Genomic DNA, 20,706 nt, shown 5'->3' with positions numbered 1-20,706 from the left:
CCATTAAGGGTGTGTCCTGTGGACACCAAGGGGCACATGCTCTTTACACTCTGCGTTATGTGCCAGAAGAGTGCCAATTATGTAGCTGAAGGGGCACGTGCTCTGGACACCAAGGGGGACTCTCCTTGGTGACCAAAGTAATCCTGTTTGTGCTATATCACACAAGGGATGCTCTTTATGAAAGCAAAGGGGTGCATGTTCAGTAAATTCCGCTATGGACACTGTTGTGATGTGAGATTTTGCATATAACTTGATAAATATTTTGTAGGTCTTTATTTGTAACTTAGGCAAAGCAATGTAATATCAGTGTTACATTATTGATAATAACAACAATGGTTTGATGGTTTAAGAACCCCTTCCCCTACCAGGAATTGGGTCTCTTTGAATTTTACGACAGAGTTGGGGGTGGGGGGAGTGCCTTAAACCAGTTTAGCAAGTGTTTTTCTGTTAAAGTCTTTCAACCCCCGCAAGAAAGCCAGGCTCCCTAACTGCCAAGCTTTACCTTAACATATGGTTTTGGGGGGATGGCAGGTTTTAAGATGTTTTATTCCTGGTCTGAAGTATGGCTGTTTAGAATTGGCTTGTATCAGCAGCCTTTAAGTACCACGATGCCCTATTGGCTGTAGGGGTTGGACAGAGAATCTATAAATCTGCTTGCTCAACCTCACTTTCTCTCTCTTACTAAAATCTGATGAAGGAGCATCTCTCTCTTACCAAACAGATGAACTGAAAGGACAACACAATGGACAGCACAGTTCGGCAGCCATACTGAAACAGGCACGCAGCCTGTTCTAAAGAAAGCTGAGCACCAATGATGCCTTAACTAGAGACATTTTAAATAACTACAAGTCTGTGTGCCGCCTGAAACTACACATCACCATTTAATCAGGTTGTATGGTTGACAATACTCAAATGTACTTTGCATATTTTTATTATTTATGAATATTACCAGTAATACATTGTTTAAATTGTAATTTAACTCTTGCTTGTCTTTTACTACACCTAATTGCCTGAGGTTACAGATGTAGAAGGGAATGTGGGGAGAAGTTATATACTATAATACCTTATAAACAGTGGTAAGTCTGTGAGATTGGGCATTATGACAAAGACTACATATTAATAATACAAAGGGGAAAGTAAAGAAATATTTTACTCTACCAAGACAAAACAGACAGAAAGGATGTCATCTGTCAAACCAGGCCTTCAAATTGCCTCTGACTGGCTATGGCGCCTTGATACTGAACTTATGAAGCAAAGCTTACAAATTACAAACTGCACAAATACACCATATGTGATTGGTCTGATATTGCTTGTTTTGAATAGAACTGATATGATTGGGGATTTTTTTTAATGGTTTGAAGGATGTACACTCCAAAATGCTCTTTGTACAACGACCTGCAGACGGCTCAGTCGATGAACTGAGAAATGAGCCAATTTCAAAATACAGGACAAATGAAAATTTTTCAAAAATAAATTGGGTCACCAAAATTGGACAAGATATACAGTATGTGAGGCTCATCACAAAAATATAATGAAAAAAAATTATTTTTACAAATGCATACTAAAAAAATGAGCTTAGAATTTGAATAATAACTCAAAAAATGTGAGTTATGATAGACAGTCTAAGAATGACCTAAGGAGCGGGAAGATTTGCTCTGGATTGATCATTTTCTTTAGTTACATTAATATTTTCCCTGTTTTCGGTAAATGCTCTTCTGTTTATATTACTCAAGACTTGAAGAGGGCACACTCCTTTTATCACATACTCGGCCTGTGTGTTTAGAGATACCATGTGCTCTTATAAAAGCATGCTTATTCTATAAAGATGTACATACTGGCCTTGGATTTCTCATTCAGCACTTTGTCTCCTTGGCTCTGGAGGGTCACTAGAGTGAAATAGACCCCTTTCCGTTCAAGCAGCTCTTCATGTTTTCCTCTCTCCACTGCTCTTCCATGTTCAAATCCGATGATCACATCTGCATTCTTGATGGTGGAGAGGCGATGAGCTATAGAGATGGTGGTTCGACCCATGCGGACCTTAAAGAGGAGGGCAACAAGAATGCAAAAATTAGGAATCAAAAAGAAATGCTTTTCAAAAAGGTGTGGCGATGTTCTGCATCCATTTAATTTGCTTTACCTTACATGGGGTACATCACATTTCTACAGGGACTGATATCACTGTAGTGAATACGAGGGCCGGTGCCTGGTGTGAGGTAATAAGGCAGCACTTTGGCCATTGCTTCATTTGCATACAACAGTATTTTTTTATATTATGAAATAATAGTACAATAAAATGAAGTTAAATATGAATCAAAAGAGTTACATACAGTACATATATGTGCATTTCAAAGCTACAGGTCACTAACTGGTTTCAGCTTTCATATAACATCGATATGGGTGAAGTGAGGTGGGGGTCAAAAACGTGACCTGACTCAGGCAGAATTATTTAACTCACTGGCCATGGTGAATACACTACAGCCTTGTCAGACTAACTCTAGGATCCACAATTTATTGTTTGCTTTGAGAATCCAAATTGGACTCTAAGGGCTCGTTTATACTTCACGCTCAGAATGCGTATGCACCTGCATCATGGCTTCCACGCATTCCCAGCGTTCATTTGATGCGTCCTCTGAGCAGGTCTCAGAAATTAACGCAATGCGTATGTGGAATGAAGTACCAGCAAAAAGTCGGGGGGCGCAGTGTGCTAAAAGTCGGAACGTGACGTCAGAGTCTCTGGTTACTATCTACATGTGACAGAAAGCCGCTTTGCGGATCCTACGAGATCGGTGTTTGCGCTTCAATGTTTGATGTATGGTACGATGTGGTGAAGCAAAATGCCAACATACAGATGCATTTGTGGTGCTTTTATATTCAAGCGTCGCATATTCCCGATCGTAATGACACGGTACATTTTAAAAGTCTCACATACCGTCTTCTGTGCCGTCTTTTTTGCTAGGGCTTCCTCTGCTCCTGACAGCAGCGGATTGCAAGCAATAGATCACCACACTGAGCACATTAAATGTATGATATTCCAACTCTCTGCACATTTAGAATCCTTAGATTTATACTTGATATCACTTTCATGATGAAATGCATTAAAGTATGCATGTTATATTTTACAGATAAATCGGTAATTTCACTTAAATAATGAATACTGTTAATAATTACACACATGGGGGTAACACAGTGGCGGAGTGTTAGTGCTGCTGTCTTGCAGGGAGTCACGTCGCTGATATTCCCTGCCTGGAGTTTACATGTTTTCCTGCTGGGTTTCCTTCCAAAGATATGCAGATCTGGTTACACTAAAATGATGCTAGTGTATGTGTGTGCTTGTATTCACCTTTCGATGAGCTGATGCCTCGTTCTGGGATTGTTTCTGCCTCGTGCCCAATTCTAGCTGAAATGGACAAATCCATGGACTGGTGGATTTAATCATTAAACATCCTTTTCAGAAATATTACGGTAAGGTGTCACTGGAATTTAATGGGTGTTCCAGGCAATTCACAACACAGCAAAGCCGAACCTGTTCTCACCGTGATAATATCTTGCAGTGCCACTGGTGGATTCCTCCAGATTTCCGTAAAGCATGCGTGCAAGTATAAACAGTATAACGCTTGCATAGCAGGAGCGTCTGCTGCAGCATGCTTCGCATCGCGTGAAGTATAACCCCAGCCTAAGAGGAGCACCCAACAGGAGTGGAATGTGTGACAAAGAAGGGTAACAAGGAGCACAATGAAAGAGGGGAGTAAGGGCTTGAATGTCCGATGACAAAGGTAACAATACTCACAAAGAAAGGGGGATGAAAGGTATATCTGCTGAACAGAGATCCATAAATACACAACACAATCAAAGCAGACTGGTTTACCCTTTTAACTAAACTGGAGTTTTGCTGTGTTGGTTAAGAAATAAATGAAGAAATGACCGAAAATCATTCCACATTAAGAAACTTCTGAAAGAAACTGTCATAAGGTGCTCTATGATCTCATAACTAGTTCAGCATAGTGGACAGAGAGTCTGTTGACTGTAACCTCTGACTTCCACATTTTAAGGTTTATAGATTTCTGCATTACTGTTTAATGACCAAGATAGGTGTTCTTATGGACAGTGTGTCAGTGGCATAGGTTAGAGACATTTCTGTTTGTGTTCTTTATTTGTCAATCTGTTTAGGCATTAAGAGTCTATCCTCATATCCAGACAAATTAATTTAAAATTGAATTACATCAAATTGTGTCATTTTCTATTCCCAGTGAGCCTTGCATCATAAGAGATAGATAGATAGATAGATAGATAGATAGATAGATAGATAGATAGATAGATAGATAGATAGATAGATAGATAGATAGATAGATAGATAGATAGATAGATAGATAGATAGATAGATAGATAGATAGATAGATATTTTGGCATAGTCGGCAGGATAGATAGATAGACTTGAAATGTAATAATAGATAGATAGATAGATAGATAGATAGATAGATAGATAGATAGATAGATAGATAGATAGATAGATAGATAGATAGATAGATAGATAGATAGATAGATAGATAGATAGATAGATAAAACATCAACAACTCTCATCAAATACACACCAGAATTACTAAAAAAGAAGAATACTTATCCCTTGACTAATAATAAGAGAGTAGTCATAGTCACGGTGAGGTGCTTTGCAGGCTCATTGTTGTTGGTTTGACGAAGCCCCAGTATCATTTCTTGACACACTTCTGCTGAATTATTTGTTGGCTGAAAATACTTAATGACAGTGTGCCAGAGAGAGGATGAGCGGTGTTGTTCAGAATGGCTGTCAGTTTTATCTTAATTCTATTCCTTTGCTACTACCTTCTGTGGGTCAAGTGTGTGCCCCATAGCTGAATCTGCCTTATTAATTGACTTAAAGATCTGGTGGACCACTCTTGAAGTGACGTTAAAACTCCTACCAGACCACTGACCATTACAGAGTCATATGACATGTAATGGATGTCACCACTGAATTTTTCATTATTATTATCTACTTGAAAATTATGCACTAGCAGGTAATGCACTAAAGGAAATGTTTGTACGAAAAGGAGGCTAAACAGAGAAGGATTTGGGGATCCAAAGAGTCTCCTCTGCCCTTTCTTATACAGTTTTCCCTGTGTTAGCAGACCACTCCAGTTTGTCGTTGTGGACAAATCTTTCTGTTCCCCCTTATCAATATACCACATTAGGATAGAATCATCAGAGAATTTCTGTATATGACAGTGAACAGAAAAATCAGCACAAGATACATTAATTTATTTATTTTTACTTATCAATTGATTGATTGATTGGCTGTATTATTTGTCCTGGGGGTTCTGTATCCTTGTTTTTATGTTTTTGCTGCTGAATGCATCTTAATTTCACTTTGGGATTAAAAAAATTAATCTAATCTAATAATGTAATCTAATCTAACCAGTAATGGTGCACTGCATGATAACATGCAGTGAATACACCTGACTTATAGTTTTCATCCTCTTTCTTGTATGTTTATCATTCGTTTGCTCAGAGGTTGATGCGATTGCACTTTTTTTCTCCACCCTTGCGGCCCGCTTCTTCTCTTCTTCCGTCGGCATCTTTTCACATTAAAACTTATTAAGTCAGTGTTTGCGTTGCAATTACTTAGTACGTTTTCCTTAATTTTCCTTAAGTGTCCAATCTTCCTGAAGAATGATTTAAGATATGAAGAGAAGTGATGACGAAGGTGATAGGGATGAGAACGGCTCCCGTACGCATGCGCCGCACGGTCAACCTGCTGCCAACTGCCGAAAGATGATTCTACAATTAAAATAAAATAAAGATAAAAAGAGGAATAACCTTGCAGGTCAATCATCACCCTGAAAGCAGATAGTAGACGTCACGTAGTATATGTGTACCAAATTTCAGGTCAATTGGTCAAACGGTTTGTGAGCTACAGGTGATGTAACATCCTGGACAGACAAATGAACAGCCACGGTAGCATATTATATAAGAAGATGTAATAATAATAATAATAATAATAATAATAATAATAATAATAATAATAATTCTTTGTATTTATATAGCTCTTTTCTAACTACTCAAAGTGCTCAGCAATTGCAGGTTAAGGGCCTTGCTGAAGGGCCCAACAGAGCAGAGTCCCTTTAGGCATTTACGGGATTCGAACCGGCAACCTTCTGATTGCCATATTATATATATAAAACACTAAGGTCTGTGTCTCCAGTCCTTCACAGTAATCTGATTAGTCAGTTTCACTTCTGTGACATGACAAAGAGGAAGTGTGAGTGCAAGGCGCACAAGGAGGAGAAAAAGCGCATGAGGCATGCAGAGATTCACATTTAAAGGCGGCAAGTATAAAACTGGATGGGAGGGAAGAAAGACGCCTCGAAAATAATGTCAGTGTCTAAGAAGCAGACTTTACAGGAACATGCCTGAGAAAGAGAGAAATTGACAGCCAGGAGATGTTCAGACACATGTGAATCTAGAAGAAAATGACTTAAGGTACACTTAGAGCAAGAGACTGCAAATATTTTTAATTTTTCTCTTACAGGTACTGTGTCTAGTATTTATAAACGCATACGCACACATATACACTACTGTCTAAACACACATCAGAATAACTAAAGAGGCAGTGAGGCATTATACAGGCATATTGTTGTTGGTGTAAAGGAGCCACTGAAGTGTTTCCTGACACACTTCTTCTGAATAATTCATTGGCTGAAAGTCCTCAGTGTTTGTGTGTCAGAGAGAGGATGTGCAGCATTGTTCATAACGGCACCCAGTTTTGGTTTAATTCTCTTACTTCTCTAATACCTCCAGGGGGTCCAGAGTGTGTCCCATTACTGAGCCTGTCCTTTTAATTAGGCTGTTGATTTGGTGGGCCTCTTTTGAGCTGATGTTACCAGACCAGCACACCACAGTGTAGAAAACCACACTGGCCATTACAGAGTTGCAGACTTTATGGATGTTATTGCTCACATTAATAGGACCACGGTCTACTACAAAAAAGAGTCTACTTTATACTTTCTTATATAGTTTCCCTATGTTATGAGACCAAACCAGTATGCCCGCTCACCAGCTCCAAAATAACACCATTGATGTCCTCCAAGTGCACAAACTGAACACAAACAGTAGGTGCCTTTCTTGGTCCTCTGTACAAACCTTATCAAGGGCTTCCTGAACGATAGCTTCACTCTCATTGTCTAGGGCCGAAGTGGCCATGTCAAGCAGCAAGATCCTGGGATTCCTGACGAGAGCTCGAGCGATGGCTATTCTCTGTTTCTGCCCACCACTCATTTGACCTCCACCTTTACCAACCATTGTGTCAAACTTCTGGTGAGATAAAATAGAATAGAAAATAAAATATAATAAAAAATAAAAAAATTAAATAAAATTTAAAAATAAAATAAAATAGAATGAATCCCCTTGGGATTAATAAAGTATCTATCTATCTATCTATCTATCTATCTATCTATCTATCTATCTATCTATCTATCTATCTATCTATCTATCTATCTATCTATCTATCTAAAAGAAAACACTTTTTTAGATGCTGAGAAGCTAATTGAAAGTGGACTTTCTTCTTTTTATACAGTAACAGGGTTAGACCATGTCAATTTCTGGTATTTAAATGAGAATCATCCATGTTTTGGAGGGGTGGTAATGTTTCTATTAAATACAGTTAAACTTTATCAGTAAATTATGAGAAGGAAGACTTCCTACCTGGGGTAAGTCCATGATAAAGTTGTACGCGTTGGCCTCCTTGGATGCTTGCATGATATCTTCCATGGTTGCGTCTTCTCTGCCATATCGGATATTTTCTGCAATTGTTGTTGCAAACAAAACGGGCTCCTGCTCCACAATGCCAATCAGCGATCGAAGCCACTGAATGTTCAGCCCTCGGATATCGTGACCATCAAGAGTCACCTGTGGATGAACAAGAGCTTGAAACTTCACAAAGCAATTCCTGCTCTGTCTACAGCTCATTGAGGTTTTCGAAAGATTATGTCAACAAAAGGCTGGGACCGAACTCAGTGGAAACCTGTGTAGTGTGGCACGTGTTCTCCTCAGCTTTCTTCATATTGTGTCATGGTGAATGGACTTCTAGGGCAAATTTTATGTGAACATGTGATATACCCTACTAGTGGCACTGGCTCAGTGTCACTTCTTTTAAGGCGTTTTCACACTCATAGTCCAGAGTCAAGAGAAGTTTTGTTCCTTTATTTTAATATCCAGTTGCATTTCACTTTAAAGTGAACTAAACATATCAATAAAAATCCAGTGGGCATGTCATGGATTTTTTTCATAGGACAGAAACATTTTTTCTCTGGGAAAAAAATACCAAGGTGGGTAATTGCACACCACTGCATAAGGTGCTCTATGATCTCATAACTGGTTCAGCATAGTGGACAGAGAGTCTGTTGACTGTAACCTCTGACTTTCACATTTAAAGTTTATAGATTTCTGCATTACTCTTCGTGGACCTAGATGGGTGTTCTTATGGACACTGTGTCAGTGGCATATGGGTAGAGACATTTCTGTTTCTGTTCTTTATTTGTTAATCTGTGTAGGCATGACGTGTTTATCCTCATATCCAGACAAATTAATTTAAAATTGAATTACATCAAATGGTGTCATTTTCCATTCCCAGTGAGCCTTGCATCATAAGAGATAGATAGATAGATAGATAGATAGATAGATAGATAGATAGATAGATAGATAGATAGATAGATAGATAGATAGATAGATAGATAGATAGATAGATAGATAGATAGATAGATAGATAGATAGATAGATAGTCTTGAAATGTAATAACCGATAGATGATGGATAGATATATGAATGTCACCACTACATTTTTCAAAATTATTATCTACTTGAAAGTTATGCACTAGTAGGTAATGCGCTAAAGGATATGTTTCAAATAGCCATGTTGTAATCAATGGAGACTAAACAGAGAAAGATTTGGGGATCCACCTCATATATTATAACAGCAATTTATCACCACAGCAATTGTCAGCAAAGTAGTCTCAAAACACTGAGTCCAAAACGGGGACTAAAGGAAAGGTGAAGAGGCTGGACTTTTATAGGTGGTAGGCAGGAAGAGGCGGGTCTGTGAGGGAAGTGGTGGAAGTGAGGTCAGTAGGAGGGCGTGGTCTAGAAGGGGATGCGGAAGTTGATTGAGGTGGGTTTCCCTTTTGATGATCTGTAGAAGAGGATGCACTTCATCAAACCCCGACTCGGCGTCTTACCCTCAGTTAAGCACTTTGACTGCCTCCTATACGCACGTGTGTGACACTGTGTACAACAGAAGACAAGCTCTGCTGACGACGTACACTGATCTGCTTCAGTTTTATGACTGTAGACTTATCACGTAATTTTCATTTAACTGTATAATGTTGCATATTTACTGTTCAGTAGTCACAATATGAATGTCACCTCAATTTACTGTATTTCAACTGTCTTAACTATTTACAGTGCATCTGGAAAGTATTCACAGCGCATCACTTTTTCTACATTTTGTTATGTTACAGCCTTATTCCAAAATGGATTAAATTCATTTTTTGCCTCAGAATTCTACACACAACACCCCATAATGACAACGTGAAAAAAGTTTACTTGAGGTTTTTGCAAATTTATTAAAAATAAAAAAACTGAGAAAGCACATGTACATAAGTATTCACAGTCTTTACCATGAAGCTCCAAATTGAGCTCAGGTGCATCCTGTTTCCCCTGATCATCCTTGAGATGTTTCTGCACCTTAATTGGAGTCCACCTGTGGTAAATTCAGTTGACTGGACATGATTTGGAAAGGCATACACCTGTCTATATAAGGTCCCACAGTTGACAGTTCATGTCAGAGCACAAACCAAGCATGAAGTCAAAGGAATTGTCTGTAGACCTCCGAGACAGGATTGTCTCGAGGCACAAATCTGGGGAAGGTTACAGAAAAATTTCTGCTGCTTTGAAGGTCCCAATGAGCACAGTGGCCTCCATCATCCATAAGTGGAAGAAGTTTGAAACCACCAGGACTCTTCCTAGAGCTGGCCGGCCATCTAAACTGAGCGATCGGGGAAGAAGGGCCTTAGTCAGGGAGGTGACCAAGAACCCAATGATCACTCTGTCAGAGCTCCAGAGGTCCTCTGTGGAGAGAGGAGAGCCTTCCAGAAGGACAACCATCTCTGCAGCAATCCACCAATCAGGCCTGTATGGTAGAGTGGCCAGACGGAAGCCACTCCTTAGTAAAAGGCACATGGCAGCCCGCCTGGAGTTTGCCAAAAGGCACCTGAAGGACTCTCTGACCGTGAGAAAGAAAATTCTCTGGTCTGATGAGACAAAGATTGAACTCTTTGGTGTGAATGCCAGGCGTCATGTTTGGAGGAAACCTGGCACCATCCCTACAGTGAAGCATGGTGGTGGCAGCATCATGCTGTGGGGATGTTTTTCAGCGGCAGGAACTGGCAGACTAGTCAGGATAAAGGGAAAGATGACTGCAACAATGTACAGAGACATCCTGAATGAATTCCTGCTCCAGAGCGCTCTTGACCTCAGACTGGGGCGACGGTTCATCTTTCAGCAGGACAACGACCCTAAGCACACAGACAAGATATCAAAGGAGTGGCTTCAGGACAACTCTGTGAATGTCCTTGAGTGGCCCAGCCAGAACCCAGACTTGAATCCGATTGAACATCTCTGGAGAGATCTTAAAATGGCTGTGCACCGACGCTTCCCATCCAACCTGATGGAGCTTGAGAGGTGCTGCAAAGAGGAATGGGCGAAACTGGCCAAGGATAGGTGTGCCAACCTTGTGGCATCATATTCAACAAGACTTGAGGCTGTAATTGCTGCCAAAGGTGCATCGACAAAGTATTGAGCAAAGGCTGTGAATACTTATGTACATGGGATTTCTCAGGTTTTTTATTTTTAATAAATTTGCAAAAACCTCAAATAAACTTTTTTCATGTTGTCGTTATGGGATGTTGTGTGCAGAATTCTGAGGAAAAAAATGAATTTAATCCATTTTGGAATAAGGCTGAACATAACAAAAGGTGGAAAAAGTGATGCACTGTGAATACTTTCTGGATGCACTGTATTTTGGAACACTTGATTAGAATTGACTGCCATGTCAATGTTTGTGTTCACATTGACAGGACGCCCCACCGGTGCACATGATGTATTCCTGGTGTATGATTAGGATGTTTGATCGGTGATCTCACAGGGCACTGCTGTTCAATTCTTGCCACTTCTCTCTATATGTGTTCTGATCGATCCGATCACAAGTAAATTTTCACTAATCTCTTTTTCTTTTTTAAATAGTCAACTGCTGTCTATGGAAGATACCTTTTCTTCTTCTCTGTGACCCTAATACTCTTCCTTTGAGGCTGTCCCATTGCGCGAGGCTCAGAGACTGAATCAGATGTTGCTCTGATTGAGCGAGTCGTTTTATGTGAATTGGGTTATATTTGTACCTGTGTGCACATTATTTCCCCTTCTATTGTTTTTAATGCTCCATGTTAATCCTCGACTCACAATGCATAGAATGAGATTCCCCGAATATCAATAGCAGACATTCAGAGTGACTACTTCAGCACGCAAAATGTCACAAATAATGACCAGTATTTCATGTACACTCTTAAAAATCCTGGTTCTTTAATGGCACTTTATTACTCTTTACTGGGTTGTATGGTTCTTCATAGACCCATTGCTTCACAAAGCACCATTTCATTCTGGAATGGTTCTTTGCATATGAAGTTGATTCTTTATGTTTTGGAAAAATTCCTAATATGTATTAAAAAACCTTTAATTTATGGTGGGCTACCTAGTAGGACACAAACAGATAAAGAAAACCTGGATTTAATGTTATAGTGCTATTGTATGCATGAAGAGTCCTTTGAAAAGCACGATGCGTTGGTCCTTCAAAAATCTGTTACTATCTCTTCATGGTTATTTACTGTATGGAGGCTGTTATGGATCTCAACATAGTAAAGGTTCTTTCTGGAACCTACATGTGGATGGGTCTTTTGGGAACCAAAAATGGTTCCCCTATGGCATCACTCTTAAGAACCACCCTGATACCTTTCATTTTAAGAGTGTATACTTAAATCAGTCCGGTGCTGGATTACGTTCAGACCTCATGCAAACCACCCCAGGGTTTCTTTGGTACCGCCCTGAAACCATCATTTTCAAAGGGTCTTGGTACGGTTGTTTTGGTCCATATCAGAGTGCATTTTGTGTGTTCATGTCTACCTAAATGAACCAGACTTTTAGGGAAATTGCACCAGAGCTTGAAAACGCTGGTCCAAATGAACTGGGCGTGAAAATACCTTTAGAATTCACAAGTGGTGGTTCTTGTCTTCCATCACAAATATCTTATCTTTCTCCTTTAGTATACTAACAGGCCCATTTTTAAAATTTTTTTACATTTTTTTAATTAATGCTGTTTGTGAAACCCTTTTATTTATAACTAGCCAACCCGCGGCGTACCATACGCCGCATAATCAGGCTGCTTTTTTAATGATTTTTAAGCACAGGGAGAAAATTAACATTTGAAAAATCGGAAATGTAATAAATCACCAAGAAAAGTAACATTTCATGTGCCCACCCCCAACTCGTCACCTGAGTCGTTTTCCTCTTTGCACAGTCCACATGCACTTGTGAGTCACGTAGACGTTTCATTGTTGTCTGCGGTTTTGGCTGCTTTTCTATATATAATCCACCAAGTCACCCGACCATGGTATTACCGATTTTGGGGGTGGAGGGGGTGTGAACAAAGGGCAGGGACGTAATCAGTACGAGCGTATGACCCGCTAGCCATGTTTTTGAAAGTTTGGGCCTTTGCCTTGTTAATTGTCATGGCAGAAGCAAATCTAACAGGAAATTGTCTTCGTGTTAAAATAAAAGGCAAATTATCCGCAACAAACAAACTGTTTTACACGCTGCATACCAAACGCGGCTACTACGCCACATAATCACGACGCTTTTTTGATGTTTTTTAAGCAGAGGGAAAAAAATGAACATTTGCAAAATCCGTAACGCTGCTTTCAGTAAGTACAATGCACACGCGTTTAATTTGTTGGCCACTTTTTGCTAGCCATCTTTTCTGGTTTGGGCTGCTTTTGCAGTGTTACCGCTTGTGCATATATTAAATCTTGAAATCCTTCAAGTAACTAATTAACTAACTAACACCCACCCACCCAGCTCGTGTGAAAAAAATGCGCCCGTTCTTTCATCATTTTGTTGCAGCCTATCAAAGACCTGCTGAGTAGCTTTCTAGAGTAAATATACAGTGGCTTTTCACGCAGCGCGAGGGCGCGCATTCATCTCGGATTATTACATCCAGCTAGTCTGCTAGACTAATCTGCTACACAGCTGGGTTTGAAAAACCAACTTATCCCGGATGAGTTTCACCGGCATTAATATTTAGGAATCTGGTTGGAACAAAACCCTGCATCCACAGGGGTTCACCAGGGCTGAGTTTGGGAAACAGTGCTGAACACAGACAAAACCGACTCAGGTGAGGAGTGGGGGCGGGCAAAGTAGTTGCAGCTATTGATTATTCAGTGTTGTTTGCCTGGGTGTCTGATCTGCATTGACTGACATGGCTAATTTCTGCGTATCCCATGGTTGTCTGCGTGCGCGGCTCTCTCTCTCATGCTGCCTGTGTGTGTGCCTCTGTCTCTCTCTCTCTGGCGCTGCCTCTGTGTGAACTAAGGTTCCACTGAGGTTAACTAATGAAAAGTCAACGTGGCTCAGAGCTGCATGTGGACTGTGGCACAGACAAACAGAAATGACGGCATGTTTTTCGAGGCGTCGCGTCCGAGTTGGTGTGCATGGCTCTGCGAGTTGTCGTCGTATCCAGTGGTCTAAGAGTTGGTGGGCGTGGCTTCTTCCTGCATGCGCCATTGGCATCTTACTTGTCGGCGATTTAGTGAATCCATGCCCCTTCTGGCGTGCTTTCCATGGGTGGCTTAGTGAATTATATATATAGATAATAATAATAATAATACATTTTATTTATATAGCACCTTTCTCATGCTCAAGGCACTTCACAGAGTCGAGAGTTATTATCGAAGGTTCTATTCAAAATACAGGGTATTTCCTTATTCTGCAAGTTAGTCAATCTTTTTTTTTATATAGTGTCTTCATAGTGAGGGCTTTGTCTATTAAATTAACATTACAAATAACTAAAGAAATGATGGGCGCCTTATAACAAATATAAAGAGTACAGAAAAATCATCAGGCCAACAAAAAATGGAGAACAAAATAAACATAAAGTGTGAAAATGAAGCAAAGACTGTCTCCTGGGCTGGACCTGAATGCCAGGATGCAAAGAATTTGACAGACACACATGGGGCAGTGGTCCAAAGGTGGCAGAGAAATGGATGAACTTCTCAGTGTTCAGTGAACCTTCACTTAGACGAGGGACAAGAGACTTAGCTCTACAATGGCCTACATAGGTCAAGGATTGGGAAAATAAAGTGAGGGAGTCCTACCATGCCCTCTTTGGGGTCGTAGAATCTCTGGAAGAGTTGTATCGCCGTGCTTTTTCCAGATCCACTTGGACCAACAAAGGCAGTTGTCTCTCCTGCTTGGATGACCATATTCAGCTGATCTAAAATCTTAGAAAAGAGAAGGTTACCTCCTATTACCCAGTAAAAAGGACATTGTAAATATTACTAACTGTATACAACTGATACTTCATGCATGGTGCCATTACCTGGATGAACAATATTTAACATAACAGTGAGACAGGGCACCTAACAGAACCATGTCTCACACTAAAAGAAAGACAGAGAGAACCAAAACAAAATTACATATTTTGTTGCCAAAATACAACAGTAGGATAAATAATAGAAGCATACAACCACAATTCTAAAAACAACACAAATCGAATAAATCCTCCCCGGCTAAGAGGTCATTAAACTGACCTTTGTGATGGCTTCTCAAGTCAAGTAAAGTCCAGTCAGTGGCTTTACTCCACTAAGCTATGTTGCAAGGGTCCAAAAACACACTGGAGCACTCTCACTCCTCAAAATCCCCCTTCAGTGATTCTTTGCCCCAACTGTCTTCTTGCCTTTAGATTCAATATTCTGAGACAAAAAGCAGCCATTCTGAAGTTAAATAAATATATCCAGCATGTACAGGGGCAAAGTGAGAGGTTGTCTTTTAGATCTCTGCAAAATTGGATGGCTCTGTTTCTAAATGACTGTCCTACAGATACTGTGGGCACTGGCCATCTATTTACAGTCAAGTCCTCATGTAAAACTTTACATTTCTTCCAATGGGAAGGTTTATGGGCTTGGGGGGATTTTAACCACTTGGGTATGGGATATCGGCATATTGGTTATGGAGGATGATATGATCATCATAGACTGCTTTTTTGATCATGCTGATAGATAGATAGATAGATAGATAGATAGATAGATAGATAGATAGATAGATAGATAGATAGATAGATAGATAGATAGATAGATAGATAGATAGATAGATAGATAGATAGATAGATAGATAGATAGATAGATAGATAGATAGATAGATAGATAGACAAATTATGGGTCTGGACACGCAACAGAATAACTAAAAAGGAAGAAAATTGAAAAGAGAGAAAAACTTCAGACTTGCTTATCACAGTCCGAGTGAGTCTACATACAGACTGTGGCAGAAGCGCTTGATTGGCGTCGACCCGACACAGACTGACATCGGAGGCACATAAAAATGAAACAAAAGATTTATTTTTCTTCTGCCGTGGGGAACGTCTTCCCCGTGTCCCACAGGCCCTCAGCAGTGCCCAAAACTTACACAAAAGAAAAACACCAACACACACTCTTCTTCCTCCACTTGTCCCAGGCAGCTTTGTCCTCCTCCTCCCGACTCTGGCGTCTCGAGTAGTGGCTGCAGGCTCTTCTTATAGCCTACCCGGAAGTGCTTGAGGTGATAATTAACCTAATTCAGGCTGCACGTCTGGGTGTGGCTGCATTCCAGCCAGCCAGTTAAGCCATGCAGAACCTCCCGGTGGTGGCCATGGAGCCCAATAGGTCTGAGCCCTGAAATCCCACACCTATGGCCCTGATGTAACCCAGGAGGACTGCCACCACGCATTCTGGGGAACATAGTGTGCATCCCATGGCTGCTCCCCTGGTCCCAGTATGAAAGGGGCATCCTGGCCGTCTGCCCACAAGACATATTGATGGTCACATAATGAAGCCCCTGTAGGTTTTCTTGACACATTTCTGCTAAATGATTCGTTATCTGAATCTCCTCTATGTTGCTGTGTCAGAGAGAGGATGTGCAGCATTGTTCATAATGGTGCTCAGTTTAGTTTTAATTCTCTCCTTCTCTAGTACCTATGGGGGTCCACATTGTGTACCATAACTGAGCTCGTCATTTAATCTAGCTTGCTGAATAAGTGGGCACTTTTGGAAATGATGTTACCAGCCCAGAAAACCAGAAATCTTAGAAAATCGCACTGGCCATCACGGAGTTGTAGATGAAAGATGTCACTTCCCACATTAAACAGCTCTGGCTGTTCTTCTATTGTTTCTCAGTGTTCTGAGGCCAATCCAACCTGCTACTGATGTGAACCCCTAATTACTTGAAGGACTGCACCACCTCTGTATTACCTCCATTGTGACTGGGCATAAAGGCTCTTCTGTGTGCAGCAATAGGCAATAACCAGTTATAAAGTTCTTCTTGCCTCTAGGTGGGAGTCCCCTGATGTAATCTCAATGAAAAACCCTCCGTCTTCCTTTTACAACCTGATCCTTCTTTAGTTGTCTGCATCACAGATTAATGGAGCATTTGGGAATCGACTGACTCTACGATTAAATCTTTTATAGGCTAAGAGTCGTGATACAAGCACTTCCTGCAGGTACGGCATGGGATTTGGGACAGGGATGGGTGAGGGACACCATGTGGGTTTATTTTACATGTTGATTGTTTTACCTTTTGAAATATTGACTTATTTTCAACTTTGTTAAACAAGGTAAGTAATCAATCACAAAATTAATTACTCTTGGGGAGCAAAATGTCTTGTTTTTCTCATTTTAATGAGTTTCCTGTTTTGCAATTGCAAAATTCACTCCAAATATGCATTTTAGGGTAGTTTTGTGAAACCGTACATGAAATGAAACTCCGATGTTTTGCTCATTACTAGCTACAGGATATTCCTGTTTTACTATTTTAAACAAAGTAAAGTTTTTAAGTAACAGGCTCCCATCAACACCATGCTGAAACTCGGCTCCATTACATTGGGTCTGCTTCTCACTCACTCACTCACTCACTCACTCACTCACTCACTCACTCACTCACTCACTCACTCACTCACTCACTCACTCACTCACTCACTCACTCACTCACTCGCTCACTCGCTCACTCGCTCACTCACTCACTCACTCACTCACTCACGCACTCACTCACTCACTCACTCACTCACTCACTCACTCACTCACTCACTCACTCACTCACTCACTCACTCACTCACTCACTCACTCACTCTCATGCACACAAACTCAGGGTAAATCTATTAAAATGATCTAAGCTGTTGAACACTTTTGGATCACAATACATAATTTAAACTAAAATATACTTAAGGGTACACTACCATTGAAAAGTTTGGGGTCACCTAGAAATGTTCCTGTTTTTGATAAAATTGAATACCTTTTATTATTAAGATACCATTAAATTGATTATAAAGATATAGCCAAGGTATTACGAGTGTGAATAATGGCTGTCCCCGCTTGAAATGACTGATTTTCAATTTATTAATCACATATGGGTGACCCCAAGGGGTATGCGAAAACTAACAAATTCCTAATACAAGAAATTGTATAAGGCAAAATAAAGAAATAAAGAACAAAAAAAAAAGCCTCATTTTCAGCAGCCATTACTTCGTTGTTCTAATGGTCAGTTCCCTTAGCTTATCTTTCATTAGTCATGGTTACATGCTAATTGGTTATTAGTGAAATTTTTGTAATTGAATTAATAATAATCTATACATATTAATAAAAGGCAAAGCCCTCACTGACTCACTGACTGACTGACTGACTGACTGACTGACTGACTGACTGACTCACTCATCACTAATTCTCGAACTTCCCGTGTAGGTGGAAGGCTGAAATTTGGCAGGCTCATTCCTTACAGCTTACTTACAAAAGTTAGGCAGGTTTCATTTCGAAATTCTATGCATAATGGTCATAACTGGAACATATTTTTTGTCCATATACTGTAATGGAGGAGGCGGAGTCACGTATCGCGTCATCACGCCTCCTACGTAATCACGTGAACTAAAAACAAGGAAGAGATTTACAGCACGAGTCAAACGCGGGAACTAAGGTAAATGACGTTAATTTTTGAGTGTCTTTTAATACTGTGTAAGCATACATATTAACACATGTGCAATTAAACGTGTGCATTTACGGGTGATTTCTCAGGCTTAAAAGCTTGCCTTTTATCAAACGCGGGAACAAAGGTAACTGACGTTGTTCACTGTCTTTTAATACTGTGTAACCATACATATTAACACATGTGCAATTAAACGTGTGCATTTACGGGGTGATTTCTCAGGCTTAAAAGCTCGCCTTTTACTAAAAAGGTAACTGCAAAACTATTTTCAATCATTCTATGATCTGCTTCTCACAACTTAAGGCACCGTGGCTGATGTTACGTCACTTGCTGTCCAACCATAAGCGTTACCTGGTAGGTAACCGGACACTCACTTCACTCCCTTTCGGGAATCGAACCTCTGAGGTTTTCTTTTGTTCTTAATTAAAATTTAAAAGCAATACTTCACCGCTGCTAAGCCCCTCTAGCGCTGACGTTCGAGGTTCGATTACCGTAAGCAAGTGCAGTGAGTGTGTAATTACATTCACGGCATTCGTAGTCTGATTCACAATCTGATTGTATGGGTGGTTAGCTACCAGGTAACGCTTATACTTGGCCACCAAGTCAGGTCGAAGTGATCACTCGAGTAAAGGCAGCTTCACAAAAAAACTGATCCTTAACAAACTGTTATTAGTATATTTTCCCTCAATTTAAAAATGTTTTATTTTCTTCTTAATAAAAATTTAAAAGCGGTACTTTGCCGGTGCGAAGCGCGTGGATTTGACCGACTGACACATACAGACATATTCATGAGTGCAGGTACTTCAGAAAGAAAGCACCGTGTAAACCTAAAGTTTAAATTAAGTTCATAGACCTACAAAAGGTTGCCATTCATTTGAGGCAAGATTGCTTTTCTTCTGTACAACTATACGTTGCATTCTCAAGAGTGTGCTTGCACGGCTTCAGATATATATATATATATATATATATATATATATATATATATATATATATATATATATATATAATAATAATAATAATAATTCTTTGCATTTATATAGCGCTTTTCTCACTACTCAAAGCGCTCAGCAATTGCAGGTTAAGGGCCTTGCTGAAGGGCCCAACAGAGCAGAGTCTCCTTTGGCATTTACGGGATTCGAACCGGCAACCTTCCGATTGTCAGTGCAGATCCCTAGCCTCAGAGCCACCACTCCGCCTATATATATATGTGTATGTCTATATATAAATATGTAAGCTTATAAGTACTGCCTTACTTCTCTTTAAGAAAGGAAGATGTAATGATACTTGATTTAAACGATTCCATGTCTTCCTGGGTTTGCGTAGCTTATTGTCAATATCTTTACACCTGTTTTTAACACTTACTGTATTTACTGAAACGGGCTTTCACGAAAAAAGTTAGGGCTTTGCTACAGGATACACCCTCCACAAGTTAAGCAAGTAAAAATAAAATATATATTTCTGTTTTATTTAAACCTTTTAAGTTCGTATGCATAGCCCCATTTGGCTGTTCAATTTTTTTTTTCTTTCTTCAGTAATATTTAATCTCCTTAAAGAAAAAGAACATATCCATTTTACTTTTTTTGTATCTCTTTAGTAATATTTTAGTGTAAAAGATAACCAGTATTTAAACCTTTTATGTTACTTTATACATTTATTTTACACAATGTTGAAAAATTAATAAGAAAGCTACATATTTTGGCAGCTGCTGCTTTCATTTTCAATGAAATGAAAAAAGCTCTCCAAGAGAAAACGTCAATGAAGAAGAAACAGTTTGCACTATCTAAAAATCAGAAAACCTCATTTATAAAAGTTTGCTGCAGATGACTTAACTGTAAATAAATGAATAGTTCCTATGTGTATAATACATATTTATCTATTTTACTTATGCCTTTATTCCACCAACTTACAACATCTGAGGTACAATTTGTTACATTACTTTTGTTTTTTGCAGCACAGGCAGGTGAAGTGACTTCCTCAGGGTCACACAGTGGTGTCAGTACCAGGATTTGAACTGACAAGCTCCGGGTTTACTGAAATATTACTGAAGAAAGAAAAAAAAACGAAAACGGGCAAATGGGGCTATGCATACAAATGTCCATCCGTCCATTATCCAACCTGCTATATCCTAAATACAGGAGCCAATAAGTAGATATGTATATATACAGTATATATATATATATATATATATATATATATATATATATATATATATATATATATATATATATATATACATATATATATATATATATATATATATATATATATATATATATATATATATATATATATATATATATATATATATATATATATATATATATATATATATATATATATATATATGTAGATATGTAAATTTGTATATGTATATATA

The 20,706-nt window shown here is 39.4% G+C and overlaps 1 protein-coding gene across 1 annotated transcript in view; it reads right to left on the bottom strand.

Annotated features, from left to right (window-relative positions):
- LOC114655399 (bile salt export pump-like) overlaps positions 1–20,706 on the bottom strand; it is a 108,038-nt gene that overhangs the window by 41,434 nt on the left and 45,898 nt on the right. The window contains exons 14-17 of the mRNA XM_028806351.2: positions 14,483–14,608; positions 7,714–7,917; positions 7,153–7,323; positions 1,836–2,037 (exon numbers count right to left, since the gene is read on the bottom strand). Of these exons, the coding sequence (XP_028662184.2) occupies positions 1,836–2,037; positions 7,153–7,323; positions 7,714–7,917; positions 14,483–14,608 (703 nt within the window). The remainder of the gene's footprint in view (positions 1–1,835; positions 2,038–7,152; positions 7,324–7,713; positions 7,918–14,482; positions 14,609–20,706) is intronic.

The sequence above is a fragment of the Erpetoichthys calabaricus genome, chromosome 8, assembly GCF_900747795.2.
Source record: "Erpetoichthys calabaricus chromosome 8, fErpCal1.3, whole genome shotgun sequence".
Classification (NCBI taxonomy): Eukaryota; Metazoa; Chordata; class Cladistia; order Polypteriformes; family Polypteridae; genus Erpetoichthys; species Erpetoichthys calabaricus.
The sequence above is the reverse complement of the archived record's forward strand: the minus strand, read 5'-3'. Positions and strand labels throughout refer to the sequence as shown.